Source organism: Camelina sativa, chromosome 9, assembly GCF_000633955.1.
Source record: "Camelina sativa cultivar DH55 chromosome 9, Cs, whole genome shotgun sequence".
NCBI classification, from domain to species: Eukaryota; Viridiplantae; Streptophyta; class Magnoliopsida; order Brassicales; family Brassicaceae; genus Camelina; species Camelina sativa.
Window position 1 is genome coordinate 26276746 of NC_025693.1, and position 12193 is coordinate 26288938.

Consider the following 12193-nt stretch of genomic DNA (forward strand, 5'->3'; position numbering starts at 1 on the left):
TCATTTGTTTTTGAGTTATGTCGTTTTAACCAAGAAACCTTCCTAAGCAACATAGGTTCTGCATATATTTCAGATAGCTGGACCTTATAGTTAGTACGTACGATAAGTAATCAATCCAGAAGTTCCAAATAGTAAAAAAACTGAAAATGCAGATTAGAACAACTCAGTCTCACTATAAAATCTTATTCCAGAAAAGTATGAATCCTTTGTATTCCTTGGACAAATAGATAATCTGAATAGGTAAGTTTACGACCAACAGTATACCTATAGGCTAAAGACTAAATGTGGAAACATGGGAACTTCCCAATGATGCATTTTCAGAATTCAAGTATTAAGATGGATCCAACAACAAATAAAGATAACGAGCTGCAAGGCAAAACACTTGTCAACAAGGTAATCAAAACAAGTCAATACAGGTTTCACAAGTATGGTCACAAGTATGGTCTCAAGTATGTGGCTAATGTGAATTATAGACTATGGAAATGACAGATGCTGCTCACATTTGAGTTTCTCCAAAACAGAGCCACATTTCATAGGGCACAATAGTGTAGACGTATGTTTTAGTGGAAATTAATCTATCAGACTATCATGAGAAATTTCATCTATATATAAAGCCAAATTGTCTAATTCTCGAAATATAGCAGAGTTTCAGGTGATGATGATTGTATACACCTGTGTAGCGCTTTAATGGCTGCTCCTACGGTCCTACTACACTCCATGTGGACTATGTGAGTCCGGCTCTGCCACCATTGTAAGAGAGACCATTGAGTCACCATTGTTGCTGTCCTCGTTGTAAAATGGTAAATTTGAACGGAGCCGATCGAAAATTGTCAAGAAGGAGAGAAAGAAGTCACGGGAGATCTGTTGCTCACCACCGTTGGCCACCATTGTTGGTAAGCCACCCGCTGTCATCGGAGCAGCCGTAGCCTTCGTCTAGACTAGAATTAAGGAAACCCTAGATTTCTTTTGTAACTTGTGTAGAAAGTTTCTGAGCATTGTCTTATTATTCGTTGCCTTGTTTTTTGGTTTTTGATTGTGGAGTCATGGTGACGTAACTAACCACCGCTGGATTGAATCGTGAGCTGAACCGCCTCGTCAAACCGCCGAGTAGATCCGTCGAGAGTATCGCCTACAAAGGTAAACGGCAAAACTAATTCTTGTGTCGTCAGATGATGTTGTTCGTTGTGTTGAATATTGAACTTCTTGAGGCTGATGCGGACCAGTCTGGTTAAACAAAACATGTTTAGTCTGATTACTCACAAACCGGCCAGCCTGGTTAGAAAAACCAGCAGCATGCATGAACTTGGCCGATCGAGCTTTTTGAGGCTGCTACGGAGCAGTCTAGTTAAACAAAGCATGTTCAGTCTGATTACCCACAAACCGGCCTGCCTGGTTGACGAGACCAGCTTGGTGCCTCACTTGAGACGACAGAGCAGCTAGTTGTGGATTCTGCGGCGTACTAAAGAATGAGTAAGATCAAACATAATCAGTGTGAAAGTTCTGGCATATAGTATCAACTAAGTGATTTTGAAATATTCTAAAAAACATTTGGCAATCAATGTGTATATTCTGTGTACAATATAACTAAACATTTATTAGCGTAGATGTCGGGGACGTAGTGGATAGGGCCGGTCATTGACTGTGGCGAAGTCGAATTCACTTGCACGAAACATTGTAGAAAGATGAGAAATTCTTCGTCCGTAGGTGAGAATCTGTAACCAAACAAGAGATCTACCCCTTGGTGACGATTGAAAGCTTCAATGGCTCGATTCTGAACGTGGTTGTTGCTTGATGGATTTGTGGGGTTATTGCTTGATGGATTCGTGGGGTAATTGCTTGATGGATTCATGGGGTCAATCGATGTGTATACTATGTACAATATCAACTAAACATGTATCATGATGGTAAAATATACACACAACAAATCAATGTAACAGGTATAGAGTATAAAATTAAAGTAATGGATTCACATTAGTCTTACTTAAATTTCGGTGTAGCAATGGTAGTTCGTATTGACATGTAAATTCATTAGCCATAAAGTTTATAAAGTATTGAATTATTGCTATACTAAAGTTTAAGTAAGGCTAATGAATTTATATCGGAAAGAATCAAAGTATCAACAAAAGAGTGAGTAAGATAAAACATAATCAGTGTGAAGGTTTTGGCTACAATATCAACTAAGTGAATATGGAATATTCTAAAAAAAACATTTGGTAATCAATGTGTATATTTTGTGTACAATATCAACTAAACAAATATCATGAATGGTAAAATATACACACAACAGATCAATGTGACAGGTCTAGCGTATAAAATTAAAGTAATGAATTCACATTAGCCTTTGTTAAACTTCAGTATAACAATGGTAGTTTGTATTGACTTGTTTACATATTATCCCTTCCAATATAAATTCATTTCATGTTGATGTATTCCATTTGGAATAAATAAAGTTTAGTGTTAAAAAAGAAATCCATTTAAACATTTATAAAACATTTTTCTCAAATAAACCATTGTAATTTAATATATACCCAAATCTGATTCTTAAAAAAAACGAAAAAAACAAAAACAAAAGACACTTTTAATATTTCACATTTAACATGGAAATTGAGTAAAATGAAAAATAAAGAACATATGAAAATCGATTTGTATCAAACAAGCTTACATCATAGACAAACGAACGCTGATTTGAATATTAAAATATTCTCTTAGTTAACAAATATGTTCATCAAGATCACTTTGCCTTCTAATCTTTGGGTCCGAGAGATTTAGCTTCACAATTCAACATTCTAATCTGTTTTCCATTTCCAATTAATCTCTAATGTAGACTTTGAGTTCTTCCTTCTAAAATACGTACACTCAAGTTCTAAAATATGGAGATATTAATTATTGAAACAAAATTAGCTTAAAGCGAAACTTAAGATGAATTTTATCAAATTAACAAGCTTAGATTTAAGAGAAAAAGTATAATGATTTTGTGACATTAACGACATGAATAAATTGAATAGATGAATGAAATAATGATACAAATCCCACGTTAGAAATAAAACAAAATCACATGACAATACAAGCATGAACATTATCATCGCTAAAAAGATGAAGAGCATTTTCATCAATAGTAGGTTGAGCTTTTTGGGAGGGACGAGGATAATAACCGTTGATAGAAGAAGAGTTGTCTATATTTTGATGTTCGTCATAGAAATCATACTTTCCACTATATGAAAAAGTATTCTCCGCCTGATGATGATATATCGTCTGATCCGAGTGTACGTACCAAATGCCGATCGACGTATCCCGTGACCGTCACTTTTTGACGATCCACGTCTATCTCTACCGACTACCGTGTCCACTCCTACACAAGATTTGATTATTAATTAGACTGTTAACTATCAATATGAATTAAGACTAACAAATGATTGTATATATAACGATGCTAATCAAATTGATTAATTCTTATTTCTGTATCGTTCTTACCATCGAGTTTGGAAATGGCTCTTCGGACCTTCCTTTCACATCCTTGGCAACCCATATTTACCAAAAGCTCCACAATCTTTATTACACAAGAAAAATAAATATATACATTAGATAATGAGGAAAAGAAGACGACGTTGAGAAGCTTTGCATCAATTTTAACCTCGTTGAAATGCTTGCCTGTATCAGTTTATTTTGGCTCTAAAAGCTTTGCATCAATTTTAATCTCCTTGATGATGTATGTTTCAGGATGTAGACTTATAGTTAGGTACTTAGTTTATGAGGGTTAGCCTACCATTTAGTCATATTGACTTTTCTTCATTTCTCTATGCACTTTCCAGTCTTATAGGTTTTTATTGCATCTTGTATACCGGCCAATTTGCCTAGTTATCAGACCAACTTTTGCGTCACAGAAGGAATGATGGAACATTACACTAACTAACTGGTCTCAGCTTATTGCTCAAACTTTTTCTTCATGTTGGTTTCACTCAATGTAGCTATTATGCCTTTTATGGCTTAACAAGAGCAATGTACACCGATTCTTCCTCATGATATGGTGTATCAACAGCCAGAGTACTGTTTACTTCCAGCAGAGCATCAGAAGCCGCAGACGCAGCCTTTTCCTTATAACTTTCCTGAGTTGATCAGCTTTGAGCAGGAACCAGTGATCCCAGAGGATTTTGAAGATTTCTTGGCTGATTTCATTAAGCGACATTCACTGAACGGAGATGAGGATTCCAGCAGTTATGGTTTATTTGAAGGCTTCGACACAGAATTAGGAATAATAAAAGATTGCACTCACTGATCTCAGCCTGCTCATACTTTTGCATTTTGGTCAATATCAGAGATAAGATTTTTTCATGTGTTTTTTAGTTGTTAATAGCTCTGTTTCCTTCTCTATGGGCAATGTCAAACCAGAGACATAATTCTTGTTGCTTTTGATGTCTTGATATAACACACTTAATACACAATTTTTTCAACATCTTCTTATATCAAAAACTTACACTTAACACATAACTAAAGATATAGATATAAAACAGTACTGATGGCTTTTTCTTCTCCTAAGATTTTGCTTTCCTCTGAAAGCCTAAATGTTTGAATCAAGATTCCGATCCGTATTGACCAGGTTCTTTTAAGTCTGATGTTGCAAAGATTCATTTAGCTCTTTTTAGAAACAAAACACCGATCATAGAGTAAAACATGCGAATAACTATCCATTAGCGTAAGGCACACGAAAAACCTTTTTTTAGGCTTGACTGAGAATATTGTTGTCACCAGTACTCGTTGCAAAAACAAACAGCAGCTGCATGCAAAGTGATGAAATCGAACTCTATCATCCCTTATTACAATAATTTGCCGACTGAAAGCTTTTGATACACATTTTGGTAAACGATGTCAAATTGTCAATCTCTGCAAATTAACTCTCAAAAATGGTCAATTTTTATTTTTTTTCTCTTATTTTTGAATAAGAAAGATATATAAAAGTTTAAAATATATTTTGATGAGCAAAGATAATATCAAATAAGTCTCGAAACATATCTAAATCAAATCTATTCGAATCCAAATACATATTGTTTATCTTTTCAAAATTTTGATTAAAGTTCATATATATGGCCACCGGCTTATTACAATCCTTATAAATAAAAGATACATAACCTACGTTGAATCTTCTCTTACAAATCATATTACGTACTTTCAATCTGATTGTCTAAAGTTACTGGATGATGTCGATGCCTGGAAGAAATAAGCGTAAAGAAAGATCCTTGCCAGAACCGGAACCGGAACCGTCAGGGATTCCTTCTTCTTCAGCTGATGATCATCATAGTTTGTCTTCTTCCCCTTCGACGAGACCTTGCTTTCCTCCAGGTGTCAACTATAGACCAAAGGACTTGGAGGTCATCTCGTTACTTGGACGGAAACAAGACTACTTGGGCGGAAACAGAGAATTATTGGACACCCTTTCTATACATGTCGTGAACATCTACGAGTCCAATCCTGAAGAACTTTCAGGTTTGTCGTCTCCTTTGTAGAACAAATTAGAGAATTACTTGTTATTTTTATCAACTTTATCTCTTCTTTCTCTTTGGGCAAACGTTACGTTTACTTATGTATGTTTTTGAAATATGTACGTAGAAAACTTCAAGAAGGCTAATGATACAGAATTGTTCTTTATATCGAAGAGGAACAAGATTGGTAAAGATGGCAAAAGGCAGAAACGTGACGCCAAAGGCGGATACTGGAAGGCAACTGTTGCTTCCAAGAAGATTGACGCTGGGCAAGGCCTCGTTGGTTGCAAAACCGCACTATCATACTACGTGGGGAAACGATCTAATGGTATAAAAACTAGTTGGTTGATGCATGAATACTGGATTGATCAGTGTCCTTCTGCTGATGATGACGTAAAGGTATGTATGCGTTTCTTGATTCCCACGTTATTTAGTTGTTTTTTTTTTTTTGATTTTATTGTATGTTTTCTTTTGGTTGGTGCGTATACGTAGGACTATTCTATGTGCAAGATCTATCGGAGCCCACAAGCAATAAATAAGGAGAAGAAAGCAGAGGAAGAAGAGAATAAGAGGCAGAAGAAGGCTGTGCAGCAGCAGCCTCCTACTGTCGAGTATCATCAACCGCATGCCCCTTTGGATTCTTATCAACCGCAGCCTCATCATGATATTGCGTATCAACAACACGTTCTGTCTCAGCCAGCCCCGCTGGATTCTTATCAACCGCAGCCTCATCATGATTTGGCGTATCAACAGCAGCAGCAGCAGTTTTGGCCAGGCCCGCTAGATTCTTACTGGACGCATCAAAGGCAGTTTATGGCAGCCCGGCCAGATTCACACCAACTGCAGCCTCATTATGATTCTGCGTATCAGCAATTTATAAGAATGCTGGAGGGAGATAATGGCGGCTTTCAACAACAGCAGCCGAGTCTTGCTCCTCCTCCGCAAGGTCAAGATTCAAGAACCGGGATGGTGATGACCCAAGAAGACGGGTTCTTTAACCCCATCAATGAATTATTAAACTATGAGGAAGAACATGGTGTCGTAACTGAGAAGCAACAGCAAGAGCAAAGCGCACCGATTCTCCCTCCTCCTCCTCCTCCTTCTCAAGGTCACCAACTGCAGCCTTATTATGATTTTGCTTATCAACAACAACAACAGTTTCTCATGACGACGACGACGCTAGAGGAAGAAAATGTTGGCGCTACTAAACATCAAGAAGAAGAGCTGAGTCTGCCTCCTCCTCCTCCTCCTCCGCAAGGTGATCAAGATTCAAGATCCAAGATGGCCATGACTCGCTTGAGCAACGACAAAAGCACCGAAGAAGACTTGTTTGATATGTCTGACGAGGACAGGTTCTTTGACGTTGATGCATTATTCAGTAATGAAGAAGAAGAAGAAGATGGTGTCGATACTCAGCAGCAACAGCAAGAGCAAAGTACACCGATTCCTCCTCCTCAAGGTCAAGACGATTCAACATCCGGGAATGTGATGACGAACGAGGACTATGACTTTCCAGTGATCGCAGACGATTTTGAAGGTTTCTGGAGTGACTCGATTAAGTCATCATATACACTGCTGGATGGAGATGAAGAATCCAACGATATTGGTTTGTTTTTTAATGCTTCGTCATAGAAGGAATGAACTGATTACATTAACTGGTCTCAGCCTGTTGATACTTTTTCTTCATTTTGGTTTCACTCAATAGCTTTTATGCCTTTATGGCTTATCACAGATAAGATTTCCATGTGTTTTTAGACTTTTAGTTGCTCTGTTTCCTAACACATATAAAGATAGAAATATAAATTACTGGTCTCTTCTCCTTCTCCTCCTCCTACTACGGATTTGTTTTCCTCTGAAACCGTAATTAGTTGAATCAAGCTAAGATCTGCGAAATATGATTCAAAATGATTCTAGCAAACATGCCAGGAACAGTTAATGAAGTATGTACAGCAGCTATTGACATGTTTTAAAGTGGTAAAGATATTAAGAAACTAATTTCGGTTGTTAACACTGACGTTTTCAAGCAACAAAAAAAAAAAAAAACTAAAACATAGTCAAGCAGAGGCCATCTCTGTATTTGAATATCATAGAATGCTTAAAATGGTAAGCAGACTGAGCTAAGCTACTTTGAGTATTAGTAGATGTACAAAATAGGATAAAAAGTCTATCTTAAAAGGGTTACAAGAATATAAAAGGACCTTGCCATCCTCATAAACCACGGTGGATGGAATTTCTTTATTGATGATCTTGGCAAATCTACATGTTACAACATCATCAATTCAGCGCAACAAAACAATTTAAACTAAAATCTATAAACAAATAGGCTATGGGAATGAACAAACATATAAATCAAAACGAGCTTTCTTCTCACAAACTCTCTCAAGTCAGTCACTACTAGAGAAATAAACAAAAATATTGCAATTTCAAGGGAAAAGTGGGAGAGACGAGAGATGAGACAATCATTTACTAATACATTTCACTTCTGTTATCGTCTAGTGTGGAAATCCCAATGTAAGTCCCCACTGACTTCAAATTGGACCACTGTAAAAGTAAGAAAAAAAAAAGAAGCGTAGACATAAATCTTTTGGAATCAGTGTCCATCTCTTGCTTAAAATTGACCAATTTACATTCGATCTGGTGAGCTTTTGTGTTGATTTCAGAAAGTTACAATTTCAGGAGCACCAGCAGTGATATATCATGGTTTTTGTGGTTTTTAACTATGATATAAGTGTGCTTTTTGAGTCTTTTGATTTGTTTTCTAGGATGTTTTTGAGTCTTAACAGGTTTTCTAAAATTTTGGCATGAAAAAACCAAAATGGAGCAATTAGGGTGATTTTGGAGCAATTCATCAAGGAAAATAAGTTGGAAGTTGGAGTCGATCAGAGGAGATGGTGTCGATGGACACCACTCTTGGTGTCGGTCGACACCCAGTTTAACCGACGAAATTTACAAAAGTTGTCCAAAGTTTTCCATATCTGCAAGACAAGTCCCTGACGTGTTTTTGGACATATATATTGTTTTTAGGTTTTAGAAACCATTAAGTTTTATTCTAGCAGTTTTTATTGTTTGAGAGATATAGAGAGCTTTTGGGAGAGAGATCTGAACTCTTTTGTAGAGAGAAGAATTTCTAAACTCCTTTCATTTTTCAATATCTATTGCATGTTATTCAGAATGATGTCATGTTCTTCATTAACTTAGGAAAATAAATTGATATGAGAATAATAATTTTGTGAACAATCTAAACCTGTTTTTAAAGCTGATTTTTAACCTAGAATTTTACAAAGATATTTGGATTTTATGGTTTTAAATTTAGATATTATTTGCAGTGAGAACTGATTTAATTTACAAAAGTGTTTAGAGTTATAGATCTGTTCTTAATTGCTTGAATCCTATTTATTTCTTAATTTAATAATTTGTAATTTCCTGAGAAATTCCCTAGGTCTAGCTTTTTGATCCATTGAATTTATAACAGTTTTATTTAATATTTTACATTGTTTTTCTTAATTTATATAAACTTGTTTAGCATAATTATAAAACTCTACAATTTATTATGTAATCTAGAGTACTTGTGGAATTCGACTTCTAAATACTACATTGATCTCTTAATTTGAAAGAGTAGCTTTAGGGATTAATTTGAGCTTATCAAGCAGTAAATTTCTTATTAAGAAAATATTCTATAATGTATAAATATGCTCAACGATATCATGACTTTGCCCGTTTCAAACGAACTCCTCTTCGTATCCACCTATTTTTATTCAAAAGCTGTAAGGGTAGAAGATGATTTATATTATAAGCATGAATTTGTCTGTTTAAATCATACTTGTAGACTTCAAATCATCAAAATTCAAAACTTTGAACCAAATTCTAGAGTTAGCGAGAGGGTAGAAAAAAACACAAAGTCAAGAATTAGTCTGATTATGAGGAGCATCTTCCCCAAACACTGCCTTCGTCGTTTGTCAAATTTACCACTCTTCACCTCCCGGTCTGTCATCTTCACCTTCAGCATTCTTTACCTCCACTCTGACCAGTTCCACCTTGAGAATAATTTTGAAGCTGCATTAATGTTCAAAATAAGAACTAACGAGCTGGATTGTCCCCGAACCTGCCTCAGCAGCCTGGTAAAGCACCTACGGAGCATGCAAGTTCCTCCAACAAGGGAGGTTTTCTGATTATTCTTTTCAACAAAAGAGTGAGTAAGATAAAACATAATCAGTGTGAAGGTTCTGGCTACAATATTAACTAAGTGAATATGGAATATTCTAAAAGAAACATTTGGCAATCCAATGTGTATATTCTGTGTACAATATCAACTAAACAAGTATCATGATGGTAAAATATACACACAACAGATGAATGTGACAGGTCTAGCGTATAAAACCAAAGTAATGAATTCACATTAGCCTTACTTAAACTTCAGAATAGCCATGGTAGTTCGTATTGACTTGTTTACATGTTATCCCTTCCAATATAAATTCATTTCATGTTGATGTATTCCATTTGAAATGAATAAAGTTTAGTGTTAAAAAAAATTCATTTAAATATTTATAAAACATTTTAAAACAAAAAAAACAAAAGACACTTATAATATTTCACATTTAACATGGAAATTGAGTAAAATGAAAAATAAAGAACATACGAAAGTAGATTTGTATCAAACAAGCTTACATAATAGACAAAGGAACGCTGATTTGAAATATCTTAAAATATTCTCTTAGCTAACAAATTTGTTCATGAAGTTCACTTTGCCTTCTAATCTTTAGGTCCGAGAGATTTAGCTTCACAATTCAACATTCTAATCTATTTTCCATTTCCAATTAATCTCTAATGTAGACTTTTTTTGTTCCTTCTAAAATACGTACATTCAAATTCTTTTTTCTTTTTAGTACACTAGATAATATCCCGCACAAATACGCGGATTGTTGTATGATAGAATATATTAATTAATTTAAATTTATTTGATAATCATTAAAAAACAAATTAATTTAAATGTCATTAACATTTTTTATACTTTTATTTATTCAAATCATACAATATCAAAATATATAACTTATTTAAAAATAATCATACATATCTCTTAAAGTTATTTGTTTTTATTGTTCAACTTTGATAATAGTTTTCATTGGTTTTTTTGAGCATTTGAGGTAATAAAATATTATTTAATAAAAAAATACTATGTGATTTAAATATATAATTTAAGTTTTTCATATAAACTAACACATAACCTAAACTATTTAATAATTAAAAAAAAGCTAAAATATTTTGAAAGTTAAAAATACATATTTCCTATAAAATCATATGAAGTGCATCAAAGTTTTAAAATACGATTTAAAAAATGTTTTTCTATATTCCCCTTAGTTTAAGATATATTGCTAGGTTTAGTTATAATTTTTAATCCTTGTAATAAAAAGCTAGATAGAAAAAAAAATCAAAAAAAAAATCAATTTGTTTTTTTATATAGAAAAAATCTTTAAAGTACATATTTGAATTAAATAAAAAATGGATCTTTATATAATTATATGTTGAATTAAAAACTGAATATAATGATTATTATTCTAAAATAAATGCATTACAATTTTGTTGGATGTAAGTGAGAGGTAAAAAAAAATTAATTTGATAATTATATTACAAAATTTCCTTCATGAGAACATTTCAAATTTTAAGAATAAAATAAATATATATGAATTTGTAATAACTAATCAAACATCTAAAGTAAAGAATTAAGATGTTTTCTTTAGCTTGATTCCTTATTATAAGATAGTTATAACCAAAATATTATTATGGTCATCAAAATTTTATTATACATATTAGAATACATATGTATTTTAAATCAAAATAATATTTAAAACAAAGAAGAAAAGAAGAAGTACATAAAACAAAGGGTGAGTTACTAGAATATTGCATAAAAGCTTCCTTATTACAAAAGTAACATACAATTGTTTGTTATTACTAGACTAACCCATTGTACCTATACTACCCCTGAAACTAGTGTTGGAAAAAACGTAATTACGGCTAATGCCATTAGAAAAAAAAAAAACATTGGAAGTTGGGACTAAGTCTACCGATCCTTTGATGGTAGATTTATACACGTGGACTGATTAAAGGTGTACGTCAGATATTTTTGGTACACTTAGTTGTAGTGCTGGTACACTTTGCCATCGACGTAGATGGTACACTTAGTTGTAGTGTTGGTACACTTATCGGTCGACGTATATGAAATCGATTCGTTAGATTAAGTTGGTAGAGGAATTTCCCTTTGATGATAGACTTTTGTTTTTAGCGCGTGTAGCGGCAAACGTAAAAGGGTGGGAAGATATTTATGGTAGACTAATGGCCTGTTGCGAAATTAGAGAAGGTTTTCCACAAACCCTCCTCAATCCCCGCACAGAACTGGGGCAACAGGTCCTCGCTCATTGTTTCCTGCATCTTATCTCCCTACGGTGGGGGAAAAAGTTGAACCATGATGTACATGAATCATTTAATATTAAGTGCATATAATATGATGATGAGACGAGTCACTTACGAAAACATCCAAAACAACCATTTCAAAGGTGACGATGTTTGCTTCTCTCTTTCTCCACTTGCGGATGATCTTAACATAAACCTTCCAATTAGAACGCCACGTCTGGAGATCGGATAGCCTATCGAAATGCACCATGACTTTGTTGCACTTATGTTTACTTTGTGATGTGATATTTTGGTTTTTGAGAGACGAATACATA

General features: G+C 34.2%; 1 protein-coding gene across 1 annotated transcript; it reads left to right on the forward strand.

The window, feature by feature from the left end:
- LOC104715736 (NAC domain-containing protein 53-like) lies at positions 5193–7106 on the forward strand. Its single transcript, XM_010433117.1, has 4 exons — positions 5193–5478; positions 5602–5873; positions 5967–6631; positions 6827–7106. The coding sequence occupies exons 1-4, from the start codon at positions 5193–5195 to the stop codon at positions 7104–7106; spliced, it is 1503 nt and encodes a 500-aa protein (XP_010431419.1).

Coding starts and splice junctions, on each gene's coding strand:
- LOC104715736 (XM_010433117.1), top strand. CDS start 5,193: ATGTCGATGCCTGGAAGAAATAAGCGTAAAGAAAGATCCTTGCCAGAA. Junction 5,874..5,966: donor CTGCTGATGATGACGTAAAG/GTATGTATGCGT, acceptor GCGTATACGTAG/GACTATTCTATGTGCAAGAT. Junction 6,632..6,826: donor GCTTATCAACAACAACAACA/GTTTCTCATGAC, acceptor TGACGAGGACAG/GTTCTTTGACGTTGATGCAT.